At 39.5% G+C, this 18,338-nt stretch overlaps 1 protein-coding gene across 5 annotated transcripts in view; it reads left to right on the plus strand.

Moving 5' to 3' along the window:
• Nucleotides 1–18,338, plus strand: part of ENPP2 (ectonucleotide pyrophosphatase/phosphodiesterase 2) — a 102,241-nt gene that overhangs the window by 69,048 nt on the left and 14,855 nt on the right. For 2 of the 5 annotated variants that reach the window (XM_070391862.1, XM_070391860.1), the window contains exons 13-20: nt 155–280; nt 3,617–3,648; nt 4,341–4,468; nt 6,656–6,743; nt 6,906–6,993; nt 8,047–8,231; nt 10,217–10,268; nt 17,640–17,714. In XM_070391862.1, coding sequence (XP_070247963.1) covers nt 155–280; nt 3,617–3,648; nt 4,341–4,468; nt 6,656–6,743; nt 6,906–6,993; nt 8,047–8,231; nt 10,217–10,268; nt 17,640–17,714 — 774 coding nt within the window. The remainder of the gene's footprint in view (nt 1–154; nt 281–3,616; nt 3,649–4,340; nt 4,469–6,655; nt 6,744–6,905; nt 6,994–8,046; nt 8,232–10,216; nt 10,269–17,639; nt 17,715–18,338) is intronic. The other 3 variants (XM_070391861.1, XM_070391863.1, XM_070391864.1) reach the window with 3 other exon arrangements.

The following is an 18,338-nucleotide window of genomic DNA, read 5'->3' on the forward strand; positions in this document are numbered from 1 at the left end:
GTAGTCAATTGAGAAATCTCAAAAGAGAGAGAGATCCTTGCATGTAGCTGTTAAAAACTAATTCAAGAGATGCCTGAATGTTATTAAGATGTGGCTGTGTTAAGATTTCAATTTTAAGATTGCCTGAAAATCTTTATTTTTTCCTTCCCTGTAGGAATGGAAGACGTCACATGTGATAGAACTGAGTTCTTGAGCAATTACCTGACCAATGTGGATGATATTACTTTAGTGCCTGGAACTCTAGGAAGAATTCGACCCAAATTTAGCAATAATGCCAAATGTAAGTCGATCCTTAAAATACTAAGTTGTTAGAGCAGTAATATTGTAAGGGCTTGTTCTCTGAAGCTACTCTGAATACTTGGGTAAAAATCCTGGCTCTGCAAAGATTTAGAATGAATTTAAATGAATAAGTCATTTAAACTCTAAGCCTCAGTTTTGCATCTGAACAATGGGAATGATAATAACAGCTACCACCTGGGGAAGTTGTGAAAATGAATCTGCATATCACTTAGAGTGGTTGCTGGCACATGGGAGCATTATATAAATATTTGCTCTTGTTTTTATTATGTAGAATCCATTTCATTTGAGGCATGTGTATAACCATAAACTTCTGTTTACAAGAAAATAACTTTTCAGGAAGAGGTTCAGGCTTGCTCTTGAGCTGGAGCTAGGGAGCCAATGACAAGGTTATGGAGACCCTGAGCATTCCTGCAAGTCCAGTTGAAGAGGAGTCTAAAAGTGGTTGACAGAACCCAGGAGGAAAAACTATTATGCCCTTGGGAAGTGGCTGCTGCTTTGAAAGATTAGAAATGAACAGAAATAATCTTATCACTTATGTTCTGCACATTCAGGTTCTGAGATACCACTGACAAGAAGTTTAACTTATGAACTAAGATGTTTTAGATGCTGCCACCTCGTTTTTGGGAAGACCATAGTTTTATTGGAGACATGCTGCATTGTGGGGGGGAAAATACTTTTAGAGTTTTTAGCCTTGGGCATAAGAAACCATTGGCACCAAGCGTAAAGCTTTGGAAAATAAAGTTTTTCTCAAACTATGTTCTTGAGTCAGCACAAACGGGAACTGTTCCAAGGTCATCTGCAGGCAACGTTGTGAAATCAACAAAGCATCAGTGTTTCCGCCCTCTCTTTTTAATGTCCTTTCTGCCCTCCACATCCTCCCTTCTCTGCCTACTTGACGTGGGCAGGTCCCCTTCAGAGACAGGGTACAAGTCACTAGGGCACCTCTTGAGTTAGTATTTGCCTTGCAGCACTTATGCACAAATGCTTTTATCTATTTTGAAAGATATCTCAGACCTCAATAAATGTAATGGGGAGGTTGTTATGGGGGGAAGAAACAATAACTACCAAATAATTGTTTTGTACATGTGATTTCATTTTATGAGAGACATTAGAGCGGTGGTTAAGAGCACAGACAATGGTGACAGGATGTCTGGGCTCAAATCCCTGGTCAGCCATGGGCTCACTGGGACCTTGGGTGGGCTGCTTAAACCCTCTCTGCCTCAGTTTCCTCATCTAAAAAATAAGGATTGTTGGGAAGAGTAAATGAAAGATTACATCTCACTTAGATTTGTGTTTAGCAGGTAGTCCAACCAAATAAAGGTTAGCTATGACTATGATGTCTTTGTGGCATCACTATTTTAGCCAAATCTATGCACCATCTTATTTAATCCTCCCAATGGCCATGTGTGATAAGTATTATTGTCCCCTTTTACAGACAGTAGAAATCAAGGCTCATAGAGAGGTGAAGAAATGGGCTTAGAGTATGACAGTGAGTGGCAGAGCCAACATTTAAACCCAGATTCTCTGATTCTTAACCACTATCCTGTGCTGGGGGCCTCTTCTACTCACACAATGTGAGAACTGTTAGCATGAGAGGACCAAGTACTTCGGAAATGATGGATTTGTGTCCCAAATGTGGCCTCGGGCATTTGTGACTTTCCATGCTCTTTATTTTCCTTCATTATCAAAGAACATGAACTTATTCTGGTCCTGCAGAGAACTGTGGTTCATGAGGCCACAGAGTAAAGAGGTTCAAAGCATGGCTTGCTCAGTCAGTGCTAGGGTCCCAGTATGTAAGCCCCTCCCTCCATCTTCTAAATGCCCATGGGTTTAGTGAGAGTTCTAGCACTTACCTCCCAGAGTTGTCATGAATGATCAGAAAGTGCTGCAGAGTCTTACAGTCTGAGTGAGTGCACATGGTCTGGACACAATTTGGGTTAACCATTATTGCTACCCTCATTACAGTTACACGCTGCTTAACAACAGGGATACCTACTCTGAAATCCACTGTTAGGTGGTTTCATCATTATGCAGCCATCATAGACTGCACTTACACAGACCTAGCTTACTACACCCCGGGGCTGTATGGCACACCACTGTCACACCACCGTCATATATGCGGTCCATTGTTGACTGAAACATCGTTACACAGCATATAACTGTATTTGCTTTCCGTGAAAATATGCAAGTAAAATTTAGCCCCAATTTAAGTAGAATGGAATCCTACTTTTCTAGCTTTGGATTTCATAGCTTTAGAACTATGATTCTGAACATTGTCTTTGATTGTATATGTTCATATCACAAGGCAAGCTTACTTATGCATTTTCAACAAATATTTATTTATATCTATTACTAAATATTTATTTATATCTATTTATGGAGTGCCTACTGTGCACAGGCCATGGGATACAGCAGGAGAGGACACGGACATGACCTGTCCCACTGATGCTTATATTCCCGGGAGGGCTGTGTCGTGTCAGTCGGTACCTCTTCTGAACTCTGTTTTCCTTTTCTTCTGATTCTATAATAACATACTAAGGCAGATTTTTTGAAAACAAAACAAAGTCCAACCAACCTACAATCTCCTCTTTCTCTATCCCCAAACCCCCCGCCAAAGGGGGCCTTCAGATAATATAATCCTGTCCACAGTTTATACACAGCCATCATTTACATAGTTTTGCTTTTAGCTAGTTCGGGGTATTGACTAAAATATCCTTTGTTTGCTGGTAGTGAAAACAAAGGAGGTGCATCCATGTGTGTGTCTGTGGCTGGAAGGGGCTGCTACCTATGTAATTAGACCCATGATATTACCCAGGAAACCAAATCCCCTTTAAAAAACATAACTCAATGGATTAGACATTCATCTCAAAGTGGATGATAGCTTGTTTCAAAGATCTGCAGATAAATAGGAAGTTATATGAAAATCCCCAAATGCCCAGTTTAGTTCCTGATGTTAAATTGCAAATAAACTAAATCTAGACTCCAGAGGGACCATTTTGGACCATTTGGAGTAACTTAAAGGAGCAATTACTTAGCCACATCTTGATGCTCTGGAAGGAGGAATTCCCTTGTGGAAGAGGAGACCCACACCCAGCAGGGAAGTTCACTGTATGAATTGTGCCACTTATTTATCTGCTTTTTACTTATTGAAATATTTAATACCCACATGCAATGTAAATATATTTTAAACAAAACACTAAAGGGACAGCCCTTCTGGAAGTGGGGTAAAAAAGAATTGAGTCTCTTGCTGCAAAAATGATTTCTCTCATTGGTTCTTATTATCTCTTTTTGACATTTTTCTCCTCTCTTTGAACAGATGACCCTAAAGCCATTATTGCTAATCTCACGGTAAGTACTGCACGTGACCAGGCCTCTGCTATTAGAGCAGCTTCCACATGTTCACCTCCTGTGTTTACCTCCCCTGTGGGGCGGGAGGAGCACTTTCCCCATTGCCCTGTATCCTGTATATTTGTTCTCCTTAGAGCTTTCAAAACTCCTGTGGACAGCTGCAGGCTCCCTAATGGTCTTGGCAATGATACAAACAGACAATATTTGATCTTTCCTCATTAGTACTGAACAGTATTCATTCAAGATTAAACAAATCCTTACTCTCTCTGAACCAGATCTGCCCACCACCCTGTTCCATCACTCCCCCGTCCAGGATAGAGTCCTTAAAAGCACATGAGGATGTAATCACATGGGCCTCAACATGTGTCCACCTCCCTTTCTTTCCACCCCCCACACCTTGATTGAAGCTGCTGGGAAAGGCCTTGGAGCTTGAATTGCTCTTAGTGAGTCAGCAATGTATCTTAAAAATGCCTTACTCCCCTCTCACGATAGCCTTCCATCTCCAAAGTTACCTGATCCTCTTTGAAACTATTTGTTTCCAGTTTATGTTATTTGAAAGGGGGTAACAAATTCCATTTATTCACTAACCTTTTCTTTGGCTTAAAACTTCCTTCAGTTTTCTAGAGAGAAACTATCCACACCTTTTTCTAGAAGACACTCCGTCTAAACTCCAATTTTCATTTACATTTCAGTGTAAAAAACCAGATCAGCACTTTAAGCCTTACATGAAGCAGCACCTTCCCAAACGTTTGCACTATGCCAACAACAGAAGAATTGAGGACATCCATTTATTGGTGGAGCGCAGATGGCATGTTGCAAGGTAACTTGGGCTTGCCTGGCCCCGTTTCTTACCTGCATAACCAGCTCTTTGACAACTGGAGTGCCTGTAAGGTCGTCAGCCATCCTAAGAGGAAATCTCACCCTTTCCAAAGGGTTTTCTATGCTAAATAAACAATTAGTGCTGAGATAATAACACATTTCTATTTCCTGGGTCTCAGCATCTCAGTGTCTCTCTCCTTTTCAATTTTTGAATTTACATTCTAGCCTCTATTCTTATTACTTGAGTAAGTCAAAAGTGTGACTGGGGCCCTGCTTTGCCACACGGAACAGATTTGGTCTCAGATGACAAAACTTAGTCCATAGCAATGTTTATAGAGGAGTTCAGAACATGTTAATCTTAAAACCTCTGTTGCTGTGGACTTGTTTTATTTCGGCTTAAAAGTTTTCCGTTGTTTATCTTTTTTTGAACTACCAAAGACTCCAATATTGAAGAGACCATTTCTTGTTCTTGAATCTTTTGTAAAACGTGTCCTCCGGAAGCTCTAACCACTTCCGAAGAGTTAAGCATTTAAAGTTTATCAATTTTCCACCCAAACTGGACAGCAGCCCCTTCCCCCTCTCACTCTTATTCTGACTTTCTCCTTTTAAAAAAGTGCTGAGAGTCAATCTGTAGTAATAACTGAACAGCTTCTATATGCACATGCACTCTAGCAGAGCACTTTAATGAGTTTCCAAGGGAGAGAAGATAATGAGAAAATGTTTATTCTCTAGGAACTTACATCAATATGGAACACATGGAGAGACACATGACATAATAGCCCATTGTTACTGTCAGGGGGGTACATAGAGTTAAATATGTAAGATTATGCAGACAGATGTATGAAGACCAGAAATTATCGAAATAATTTAGGGCAGACATGGGGAGTCTTCATGGAAAAGTTACAAAGATATGACCAAATGGCTTGGCTGAGTATGTCCTCTTTAGGACCATTTATGTATGGGTGGCTTAGAAGAGAGAGCAAATTTGGCACACTTGGTAAATTTATATGAAGTAAATGTGGTTGTTGAGTGGAAGTTAAATGAAAGATGATGACAGTTAAGCAAATTAGCGCAGACTAAAGCCAGACATTTTAATGTCTGCCTTTAGCAGCAAATCTTTTAACTCTTGCATTGTTGTGTTATTATATGTGCATATCTTATTAACCCAAGCTGAAAGCATTTTTCCTAAGGGTGGACACCCAAATGCTTAATTTCTTTATTTTCCCCTAAGCATTTTAGTTCAGTGTGATGTACTTAGGAAATATTTATATTAATAAACATGAGCCCTGGTCAGTGGGAGTCATCCCATGCACTGAAAGGTTGGTTGATGGTTTGATTCCTGGTCAGGGTGAATGTCTGGGTTGCGGGCTTCATCCCTGGTAAGGAGCATGCAGGAGACAGCCCATTGATGTTTGGCTCTCACATCGTTGTTTCTCTCTCTCTCTTCTCCCTCTCCCTTCCTCTGCCTCTAAAATGTCAATAAAAATATTTTTTAAAAAAATGAAAGTTCTTTGAAAAGTGCTACATGACACTTAAGCAAAAGGAGTCTTCTTGTCACAAAGAAAGTCAAATGGTTTTGATGTATACAAAGTGATGTTTCTATTTTCTGTTTATGTATTGAGATAATTATATAGGTGAGGCTGGGCTTTTGCTAGATATGTCACTATTACCACTCAGGTATACTCTTTAGTTGTATTATATCATAGGTAAAGTTGAAGCAAACATTTTTATAGAACGCAGATCTTTATTCATTGATTAAACATCCCATATTTAAAGTGCCTACCATGTGTTTGGCATTGAGCCTAGTGAGGAGTATAGAAAAGTGAGCTGGAAAACATGGCCCCAGACTGGAGAATCTTATGATCTCTGAGCTGAAGCACATGGGCAGACAGAACATTGCCTGTGACAGGTGCTTTGCTTCATCCACAATGTACAAAGCACAAGGTACAAGGAGGGCACCGTGACTTCGGTTCAAAGGTATGCATTTGCCCTGGGCTGATTGTCAAAGCAAAGGCATGTGGGAGAAATGAACAGCATTGCCTTTTTATCACCACAGGGATGGTGCAATTAAAATAGAGATAAATATTCTTGGAACATCTCTTAGAGATTCTTTGAGCACTGAACTTGGCTTTTTATCAGAGTGATTTCATGTGAAATCCTAACTGATTGTGCAATTATTTCGATGTAGGAAACCTTTGGATGTTTATAAGAAACCATCGGGAAAATGTGTTTTCCAGGGAGACCATGGCTTTGATAACAAGGTCAACAGCATGCAGGTATGAGCAAAGAACTGGTCTTTAAAAACGTGTTTTGGTGATTTTCAGGAGGGATGGGGAATGGAGGTGTGAGTGAAGGTACACGGTATTCATAAGTAGGAGAAGGGTTACTGATGGATATTAGCAATATCTAATTGTTCTTCCTTTTCTTATCTTTGGAAGACTGTTTTTGTAGGTTATGGTCCAACGTTTAAGTACAAGACCAAAGTGCCTCCATTTGAAAATATTGAACTTTACAATGTTATGTGTGGTAAGTCACTTACTATTAATCAAAACCAATGAAGCAATCTTGAGTTAACATATGAACTTCCTCAAAGTCAGAGAAAGAAATGAGGTGACTTCTTTTTGGGACCACCTCATCCCCCTGCAAAAAATAATATTGCCCATTGGTTTGAAGGACAGAATACCATTCCCTACTATGGCTTCTTTGTCTTCCTCCACCAGTTGACTAATGAGGGGTTTTCATCATGTTGCTGTTGGCAGCCTTTGGCTGATCCAACATAGCATTACAGTTTGACACCACTGGTCAGAGACCTAGTGAAGCAAGAGTTCTGCACAGAGCTTTCTCCCACCTCCATCTATCGTATTGCAGTTCAGTTAAAATTTTGCCAGCTTGCATCCTGGCCAGCTATTTATGTACTCCTAATTATTTTTCTTCCTTGAACTTCTAGTTGCTGAATGAGGACAACTTTTCCTATTTAGTAAGGGAGTGCCAGTCTGGTGGTTAAAGGGGGAGTCTGAAAGTCGGGTCTCCTGGGTTCTTTTCCCAACTTGGCTGCTAGCTCTCCCCTCTCTGCCTCTCAGCTTAGGCAAGTCACTGTGTGCCTGCTTGGCACCCATTCACTTGCAATGAAGTCAGCCTGTTCATTTCACAGTGGCACTTCAAGGCCTAGGGCCAAAGCCTCCTCTTGTCCCTGTACTTCTGTGGAGTGCATTACAGGGCAGGCCAGAGGTTATTTATTGATTATAAGACTCATTTCAACATTTGGGATACAAAGTTTCATAGAGATGCAGAACAGCATGACACTGATAGTCTTTGGGTTCCTTCACTTTTTCTTTTTGAGAATGTCTGTCTATGATCAAGCAGTGAACATGCTATTTCAGAAAGCTGTGCCAAGACATGCCAGGCTAGAATGATTCAGGGAGTAAGAACGGAGTGTCTACTATCTAAATTTAGTTTTATCCCATTTTGATTTGTGTTCAGAGTTTTCAGACTCTTGGAAGGTGAATGGTTTTGCCTCCCGCCATATCTCATCCAAAAATATTTACAAAGCCCCTGGCTTCTTTTCTTTCTTCTCATCAGATCTCCTGGGATTGAGGCCAGCTCCTAACAATGGGACCCATGGAAGTTTGAATCATCTCCTGCGTACTAATACCTTCAGGCCAACCATTCCAGAGGAAGTCACCAGGCCCAGCTATCCAGGGATTATGTACCTTCAGTCTGATTTTGACCTGGGCTGCACCTGTGATGATAAGGTAGAGCCAAAGGTAGAAATAATAGTTATGTTTATTGTGGAGGAGGTTGTTGGGTATAGAGCAGTTTTGTCCACTAGAACTTTCTGTAATATGTAAATGGTCTATATCTGTGCTGTCCATAATGGTAGCCACTGGCCAGATGTGGCTTTTGAGCACTTGGAATGAAATTTTTAATTTTGCTTAATTTAATTATTTATGTTGAAAGAGCCATATGTAACTTATGGCTACCATATTGGACCACATTTCTGTACCACTATAGGTATAGAAAGTGAAGGGCAAAAAGTAGAATTTATTAAGCTATTTTGTGGGTTCAGAATTCCCAATGAATGACTTTTTTCTTTTTTTCAACCTGAATCATGTGTCTATTAGTCATGTCCCAATAGGAAATACATGGCCCATGCAAAAGAGGTTTTTAAGAGTTTAAAGGGTCTGTTTCCATCATGTTTAATGAGAGGACTATTAATAAAGGCTGAGCAGTATAGAGGGATGTCATTAAGGGATAGTGAAGAACCCTGGGGCCAACAGGGGACCAGTCCTAGGCCTGAACAATTAAAGGCGGAACAGTTACAAAAACATGGAGAGAGAGCTATATGTAGGAAGGAACTATGGAATTTGGTAGATAGGTGCAGTCTACTATAACCTTGTAGGGAGTAAGGTTGGGGAATACATACCCCTGTTGTCTTTCCTTTAATCTCCTGCTTGCGCCTCCTATTGGTAAAGCCCAACAAGATGCCAGAGAGCAAGCTTGCTCTTCTGATGCTATTCTGAGAGGTCAGTTTCTCAAGGCACAGAGAAGAGAAGGGAAAGGTACAACCTGGATGGTGATGGTGGTGGTGGTGGTGGGGGGGGGGTACAAATAGAGACTACCCAGCAGATCATGTTTGGACAGTTTTGAATACCAAACTACTAGTGTTAAGCAATAATTTGTTGAATTTTGTATTGATCAAAGACCTTTATATTTGCCAATCAGTGCTTCTGACAGTAAGAAATTATGGCGTTGCCACACTGAGTTGATGTGATTCTAACACAAAGCAAAGAAACGGGTTATTTTTGCATGTGTGATTTTATTATGGGTAAATCTGTGATCTTTCTATTAGACCTCAAAGAAATGTAAACTAGTTCTTCTAGTGCCCCATCCCAGCCCCTACCATTTGTTACCTCCCCGAATTCCTACAGGCTTAGGAGCCACAGTTTGGGATCTCACCACTGGAGGAATTCAATTTGTCCTTTATCCCCCACCTCCTTTTTTGTTGTCCTTAATTTTTGCTCCTGACAAGAACCAATGAGGGTAATTACTCTCAGACCTCAGCTGAAGAAGTTGCATTGCCAAAGTCAACAGGAAGTGGTTTTGGAAGTGAAATCCAAATATAACCTTAGAGGAATCTATTAGTTGAATCTTGTTTTCCGAATTAACTTTCTTGTAGAGAACAATAAATGTTTTGGATATGTTATCTTAAGCCATTTTAGAGGAATAATGAATTGTCTTTATTTTGTCTATGGGTTTCCCCAAAAGACTGCCTTCCTGTTCTTAAAACACAACAACAGCCCAAGCTGGTTTGGTTTCAGAATTGCTGAGGCATTATCTTTCCAGCTTTGGAAAAAGCGATTCTATAAATTAGTTGAGGAATCACTTTAATGTACCTAGGGATTAATATGAAATATTGAGGCACTATTTGAATTAATTTACCTACCTGTGCCCAAATAATCATCATTACCAGCATGGAAGGTTGGTACCATGATTATTCAGTTTAAGAAAAGGAAAACCAAAGTCATGGAGAGATTACAGAAGATGCCCATGACCATAGAACTTCTAGGAAGTGGATGTCAATTTGCGATAAAATTGTAATTCCTCTACAGAGTGTATCATATTGATGGCATTTAGAATCTTCATATGAATTTAGCAGGCTAATAAGTAGAGACAAGGGTGCAGAAAAGAAGTAACATTTCTGATTTGCTTTTTTTTTTCTCTTTCCTTTTTCTGGATTTCACACATGAAGAACAAATTGGATGAGCTCAACAAACGCCTTCATATAAAAGGGTCCACAGAAGGTAAGGGGTTGATGGAAAAAGCAATCATATATGTTTTGTTTTCTAGTTTTCAAAAATTTAAGAGACTTTTTTTAAAAAAATATATTTTATTGATTTTTTACAGAGAGGAAGGGAGAGAGATAGTTAGAAACATCGATGAAAGAGAAACATCAATCAGCTGCCTCCTGCACACCCCCTACTGGGAATGTGCCCAAAACCAAGGTACATGCCCTTGACCAGAATCGAACCTGGGACCCTTCAGTCCGCAGGCTGACGCTCTATCCACCAAGCCAAACTGGCTAGGGCTTAAGAGACTTCTTTACTTCATAGTGTAAGCACAATCTTTTTTAAAATTCAAATTTGGATTGCAAAATGATTCCAATATCCATCTGGCAAAGGGTATTGGTTTATTCTATGTACACAGATGCCAGCTGTGTAATAGAAAAGTTGCATTATATATTTTTTTCTTCAATAACTTTTAAGCCCTTTAAAAAACAAACATACAGTTGTGTAGCTGATGGGTCATAAGTTAAGGTGCTGATGAGAACTTCTATGAAGGGACTGAAAGTCACAATTACAAATAGTAGCCGCTGGTACCTATATTGTAGCTCACTTACATGGAGAGTCAAGTATGTCTGTTGTGGTGGGGAGAGATAGACAGAAGGAACCAAATCAGAACTCCCTTTCACACAAGGATCACCCTAACTTATTCTCTCATTTTATGGATAATGTTAATACACATGTGTTCGTCAACTTTTGCAAGCTTGTGATAAAAAAAATAACTTCAGTGATTTATACCAAGAAAGATGCATTTTTGTGCCCACATTTCAGCATGTTGACTATAGGCTAAGTGTGGGTCTGCCTCATTATTCTGGAATCCAGGCAGAAGGAGTAGCCCCTAGCTGAGACATGCCCTTTTCATAGCTGAAGGAAGGAGGAATGACAGAACCATGGAACAGGTCTCAGGCTTCTGCTGTTATGAGGCATTTGTTAACTTCACAGTTCACTGGCAAAAGCAGGGCACATGAAAACAGTGGAGTGAATAAATATATTCTGTTGATGGAGATATGGTCCTGAAGTCACATGGCAATGGGCGGAAGTAATAATTAAGGACAATAACGCATCTACTCCACAAGCTCTTTTATCTGGTTTTGAAATTCCAGAAAATTAGAAGAAATCGGAAGGGGAGGAAAATGCCTCCATGCAGTTTATTGCAGTAGATGGGATAGTATCTTGTAACAGCGAGGAAATGACTAAAAGTCTATTAAAAAGTAAGTGGAACTCAAGCACAGCAGCCCCCAGTCATGCAGTAAAGATGTGGAGTCGCTGTCTCCTGAGAGCAGTACTTGAGTTACTAGCTGACATGTGGTTCTGTTTATCACATGTGCTGTTTCCAATCTGATGAAGTCAAGGTTAAGGAAACCAGTAGAAGGTTTTATTTACTTATTTTCCCTCTTTATAAAGATCTTCATCTTGTTTCTTCTTCCCTTTCTGCATCATCCCTCACCCGCCCCCCCAATCCCCCTTCTTCTTTGATCATAGAACACAGACTCTTTGACATATAATTGGAAGAAAACAGCTTTGAAGATAGGGCTTGGTTGGTGGAAGGTACACAGATCCTTCACACACTCTAGAAGTGATTTGAAATGTTTGACATCTAACCTCTAGTGGACTTCAATGTCATTATAATTAGAAATACGGTCAAACCTTGCTTCTCAAACATCTCCCATCTCGAACAGTTCGGCTCTTTATCAAGATATTCACAGAAAAAAAATGTCTGGGTTATTGAGCCAAACTTCAGTTTTTGACCTGACAGTCCTTTCATACTGATACTTCAGCACAACAAAAATTGTCTCTTAGGCGACAAACAAAGGAGAGAATGCTTTTGTTGCTGGTAAAGTCAATGATGAGCACCATTTTAAAACACGAAGAGGCCATCAAGAGTGCTAATGTTGCTAAGGGTGTGAAAGAAACAATGACCACAGGCAATTGGAGGTAGAAAAACTGTTGTTTATTTGAATAAACAAAAAGCTGTTAGCCAGTGACAGCCATTTCAGAGGCAGTGACACATGAACAAGTAAAGATGCGGCTTGCTGATCTGAAAGACACCCCTGGAACAAGTGCTGAAAGTGATTCCTTTAAGGCCAGTAGGAGGTGGCTCGATCAGTGTAAGAAAGGAATTGTTTATTATAGATTAAACAGTATGTTAGACATGTACTGTATATAAGAAAGGTTAAGATGGAATTATTTGGGGTCTGGAACAGATTAATTAAATTTACATTATTTCTAATGAGAAAAAATGATTCAGTTTTCAAACAAATCTCTTCTCCAACAGCCTTCGGGAATGAATTAAGCTCGAAACCTGAGGTTCCACTGTATTGGAATGTTGCCAGGGTCAAGGGTTCATGATTTGAGTCTTTCAATATATCATCACCAAGACAGAGAAATAATACTGAGACGCTTCTCTCCCAAAGTCACTAATGGAACAGGGAATGATGATAACTTTAAATTGAATCCCATCTTTTTGCTGATTCAAGTTCTGGCTCTTCCTGGCACTAAAACATTTCCATCTGGGGGGGAAAAAATCTGCATTTAGTTTGTTGGTGGCAGTGTGCTCATGTGACAAGACCAGCCCCACAACTCATGCTCAGTAACCTCAGACTTCTGAGTGTGAAAACCAGAGGTGTGTCTCAAGGTGAGTCACTTCCTTTCAGAGCTGGAGGACCTATAGTTAGACCTCACTCATCCATCAGAGGTGAGCCTAAGTGTCTTATTTTAAGATGATTTTACATCACTGAAGCTTAAAATGTATATACTTTCATGAAAATGGACCCACAAAGGCATTTGTAGAGTTCTCACCCTGGGTTGGGAACCGATTTCTCTGAAACATCTGGTTCCCGTCCGTTGTGTCATCTTAGTTAGATATGACTTCACACTGGTGACCGAAAATATTAGCCGAGGATCCTGGTGGCACATCTCCTTTGTCTGTTCAGGGCCTATTGGGATAGCCTTTAATGATACAAGAGAGACTTTAAAACTTACATGCAATAAAAATATATTTCCTTGTCTTACTATGTGCAAAGCATGTCCTTGTTTAGTGTCTAGAACAGCCGTGGGCAAACTACGGCCCGCGGGCCGGATCCAGCCCGTTTGAAATGAATAAAACTAAAAAAAAAAAAAAAGACCGTACCCTTTTATGTAATGATGTTTACTTTGAATTTATATTAGTTCACACAAACACTCCATCCATGCTTTTGTTCCGGCCCTCCGGTCCAGTTTAAGAACCCATTGTGGCCCTCGAGTCAAAAAGTTTGCCCACCCCTGGTCTAGAATGTGTATAAGCCTCAGTAGTCCCTTTTTTAAAAAATATATTTTATTGATTTTTTACAGAGAGGAAGGGAGAGGGATAGAGAGTTAGAAACATCGACCAGCTGCCTCCTGCACACTCCCACTGGGGATGTGCCCATAACCAAGGTATATGCCCCTGACCGGAATCGAACCTGGGACCCTTCAGTCCACAGCCCGACGCTCTATCCACCGTGCCAAACCGGTTTCAGCAGTAGTCCCTTTCTTGTCTCCTTCTGTCTCTCGGTCTCTTGGTCTTTGCCTCCTTAAGGATCCTACCTCCGTCATTTCTTCAGCTGCAAAGTGACATTTTTCGTGATCAGAGTTCTTTCTGATCTTCATGGTGTTTCCTGGGTCCTAAATCTAGTCTCCCACCTAAAGTATTCAATGTCTGCTCCACTAGAGTAGAACCTCTTGAATTCAAGTCAGTGTGTGTGTGAGAGTACATGTGCATGGTAGGAGTAATTGCTTCCCCTTTCTGGATATCTGTGAATATATATTGAAACCTTTAGGCATTTTTCAGACCTAAAGTTCTATCCAAATATCAAGTTTTATTACTTTTACTCCTAGTTTTTTAAAACACACCTATAGGGAGCTGATTTTTTTCAGAATGAATGATGTGCTATGCACATTCCATTTGTAACATTGATATGTGGCTATTTTCGTGTCATCTGCCAAAAAACACACACACATACATCTAGTATACAATACCCATGTGTAAAAGCTGTACGTAACAGTAGTGAAACAACCCAGGAGTTCTATTTGAGGTAACAAAAGAAAGGTATAGTAGATTAACCTTAGGCAATATTTTGCCATAAATATTTTGCTATAAATCTTAAACTATCATAGAATGAAGTCCTTTACTAAAAATGAAGAGGAAGAATACATAATCTTCAAAAACAGTGATCTAAACTGCTTGCTAAAGCCTTAATATTTCTAGACATGTGGTGAATTCTGGATCTTAATTAGATGACTGTTGTTTCTGAATCACATGTAGTTAATGTCTTGGCAAACTTACTGTGCAATGAAAACTCACTTTTTTGAGAGATTGAGTCAATGGATGAATGAATGGACAAAATGGAAATTTAAAAACTCTCAGCAAGCAATCTGGCACTCAAGCCAGGTAAATTTTCACTGTAAGAAGAATTGCACTATTTATTTTTACCTTAATCTTTCTCTATTTACATTGCCATAAAAATGTTTTATATTTCTCAGTCAGTTTGACATATCCTCTTATCTTTGTGAAAAAAGGAATTAAAAATCATTATACCTATATATGTTTGGCTCTCTGTCACACAGAATAGCAATTCATTTGGATAAGATATATGACTTACACATTGGTCATTCTTGTTAACTTTAAAGCACAGTCTGAATATGACTAGAGAGGGAATCTCTGTTACTTGTGCTAAAGTGTTTCTCTGTGTGTGTATCCTTGTGTGTGTTTTGGGGAAGACTTGGGAGAAATCATTATATAGTATAATTGTTTGTGAATTATAGTAGGATTCAAGGTGAATCAGATGGAATAGACATTGAATTTTAATAACCTTTACCTACCAATATTTCTTTAACTGCAACTCTAACTACTACAACTACAACTACTTTGGGTCAAAACTAGCTTTACATATTTGTCACCAAACAGTGCAACACCTAGGGAGAAATGAGACCTTGGGAGGTTAAATTACAGAATCATAACGCTATTAGGAGCTGAGATGGGTTTTAACTCTAGTTCTACGTGACACTAAAGGCCCTGTACTGTCCTGTGAAAAATTCTTCGTACTCTAAGAGACTATGTTAGGAGAGAATCTGGGCATTGCTATGTAGTTGAATTATTTTATGCAAATCATTATTCTCCAGTTCTTTCTCAGTAAAGTAGAGATGAATTCATCTGCTTAGTCTATCTCTTGGGGTTATGTTTGGCAGGTCATATTAGAAATCTACTTCTTTATAGTCATAAAGAATAGTATTTTAAAAAATAAAACAAGCATTCAACAAGTATTTACCAAGAAGATAGTATGTGGTTGATATTATTGGAGTTAGATAATAAACAAAATGAATAAAATGATATTCTTGTTCTTCTTCTTATTTTATTGTGAGATTTAGCCAGTTAATGAATTAGAATGTAGTGTCTTAAGGGTTGAGGTAAGCAAGAAGAAGACATGAATAGAGGCATTGAATCTAATCCCAGAGGAGGTTGACATGGTAGTAAAGGATAGTAGGCCCTTGAAGCAAGGCAAGGAGGAGAAAGGGAGGCAGGAAAAACAAAGATCGTGGGTAGAGATTTTATGGTAAAATGTAAAAGTACATTATTGTGGATGTTTTAAAAATCACAAAAAGGAGGAATTTTCATGTGGCTCTTAAATTAGCCAGCTAATGTCTGAGACTATGAATCAGGAAGCTGAGGAAGGAGAAGAAACACAAGATCAAGTCTAGGTGGCCAAATTTTGGAAGACAAGAAGAATGAGCACTGGGGAAGTCCACACCACTTAAAAAGATTTGACTCATAGTATTTTGCCAAGTGTGGTATCTGAGGGAGAACCTTGGCATGTACCCAGAATGCCAGAGACTATTGTAAACAGGGAACTGGGGTGTGGTATGAAGGCTCTGTCTGAAATTTCATGGAGTAGGGACCTAACCTAGGAAGATATGGAATGTGCTAGATCCCTATCAAAAAATCACAACAAATATATTTCCAAAGCAGAGGCTCTTGGATGTGTCTGCAGGTAGCTGGTCTCAAGATGAAGAGTTTATGTGTCCAAAAACTGAGATTCAGTCTCACTCTTTATGGCTCACGTTAGGGACATTTGCTAAACAGAAATGCAATGGGTGGCTTACCAGAGTAGCAGAGTCAGGCTGTGACCAAGAATCCGTGGTTCTTTGAAACTGATAAACTGGAAAAGGAAAAATCTAAATTTTGATTCTGGATTTTAAAGTTTGTGTTTCTTGGTTGGATTTTAGAAAACTGTTGAAACCACCACATTGTTGTTGTTTTTTCTTCATGACATATTTGCCCAGTTAACAACTGAGAAAAAAGTAGTCCATATGATATATTTGTGCTTCAGCTGTGTGCCAAAAATTGCAGTTGTGCATATTTTGGAAGCTCTGCAGCACACATTTCTGAAGAAAATTGAGGCTTTACATGCGGAGCAGAAGAGATGGAGTAACTTAACTGGGGAATCTTTCAGGAGAAAATAAATCTTAAGATGCCTCTTCCCTTTTTGTATCCCGCCCCCCCCCCCCCCCTCTTTCTCATGTCTCTTCCACGAGGGCTGAACAATATGACCATATTATTTGTCATCCACTTTTGAGTATGGAAAGAAGCACTATTAACAGTTATGCCAAGGCAATGGCATAAACTGGGATGTGGGGTCAACCTGGCTTAGTTTCCTATGTTCTGTGAGGACTGTACTGATGCCACCTCACCCCATCCATGGCATTCATCACACTCTGTGTTCCCATTACGCTCTGTAGATACCTCTAATATAGTGTGCCATGTTGGTCTCTCCCCTTGAACTATGAGCTTTTTGAGGGTAAGAGCTCTATCTTAATTATCTTTGCCTAGTATCTCTATTCTATAGCCTGAGGGCTGGCACAAAAAATGTACTCATTGATGAGAGGGAATATATTAATGAAAAAATGTGAAGGTAGATAGATAACAGGATTGGTGGAGAAATTATTCCTGATAGAGAGAAAGGGATCACATGTATAAAAGCATAGCGTTCCTAATGATTATGAGCTGAGTGTTGCAAATAAATCAGCCTTCGTGAAATGGAGTGTCATGTTGAAAAATGGCAATAGGTGACAAGGACTGGGGGGGAGAGGTGGGGGGGGCAGAGTTGGTAGAGTCTATTGATTGTCCAAAACTATTATTTGGTGGCTGCTCTAAGGAAGGGTGTTCCATGGAGAGACATGGCTGCTGCCACCCCTTAATGGAATAGACTGGACGCTAGGTTTGCATTTGAATTTGGAAGAATGTGTTTGGTAAGCATTAAAATTTGCATGATAAAGAGATAATAGCTTCTCAAAGAATTTTGATACTTCTGCTTCCAGCTGAAACCAGGAAATTCAGAGGCAACAAAAGTGAAAACAAGGAAAACGTTAATGGAAATTTTGAACCTAGAAAAGGTTTGGTTTGAGTTTTGAAGGAAAGTCTGACTTTGTTTACTGCCCCCAAGTACTACTGTTATGATTTGCTGGCTTTTTTGTTGTTATTGTTCATTATATTTCATTTATATAATACGATCATATTATGTCCTAATTCTTCCGGATGGGTCCCCAAATTTAGCTTCTTAACCAAAAGCTTCTATGTTTACTGCAGTGCTGAAGCCAGACTACCCAGAACAGGCTTGTGCAGTAACAGTGTGGGCCGCTTTGCCTCAAATCAGCAGTTCTACTTGGGGAGGGTCTCGCAAAGTATTCTAGGAAGAGTTTCCTCTGTTACTCGCATAGATGGGCAATACTTTAATTAAAGCAACATGTATAAATAATTTAATAAGTGACTGCCAGAACTGATTTTCTCTAATAAAAGTAAGCATAAATATTTTTTTTTTTGATGATTGCTTAGGGAATTGTGAATTGCCTAACACTCAATACCTCAATCTTTAAATATTTTGGTCTGTAAGACCCCAATTTCCAAGAATCTATGGAAGTGCTGACTTCAGCCCATCCAAACCGGGCAGATCAAGCTCCAGGCAGCTATTGCGGGCGTGGAATGAAAGTTTGCACACGAAACTGCTATCTCTTCCTGGA

Source organism: Myotis yumanensis, unplaced genomic scaffold (genome assembly GCF_028538775.1).
Source record: "Myotis yumanensis isolate MYYU_CA2020_CCGP unplaced genomic scaffold, mMyoYum1.0.hap1 SCAF_15, whole genome shotgun sequence".
Taxonomy (NCBI): Eukaryota; Metazoa; Chordata; class Mammalia; order Chiroptera; family Vespertilionidae; genus Myotis; species Myotis yumanensis.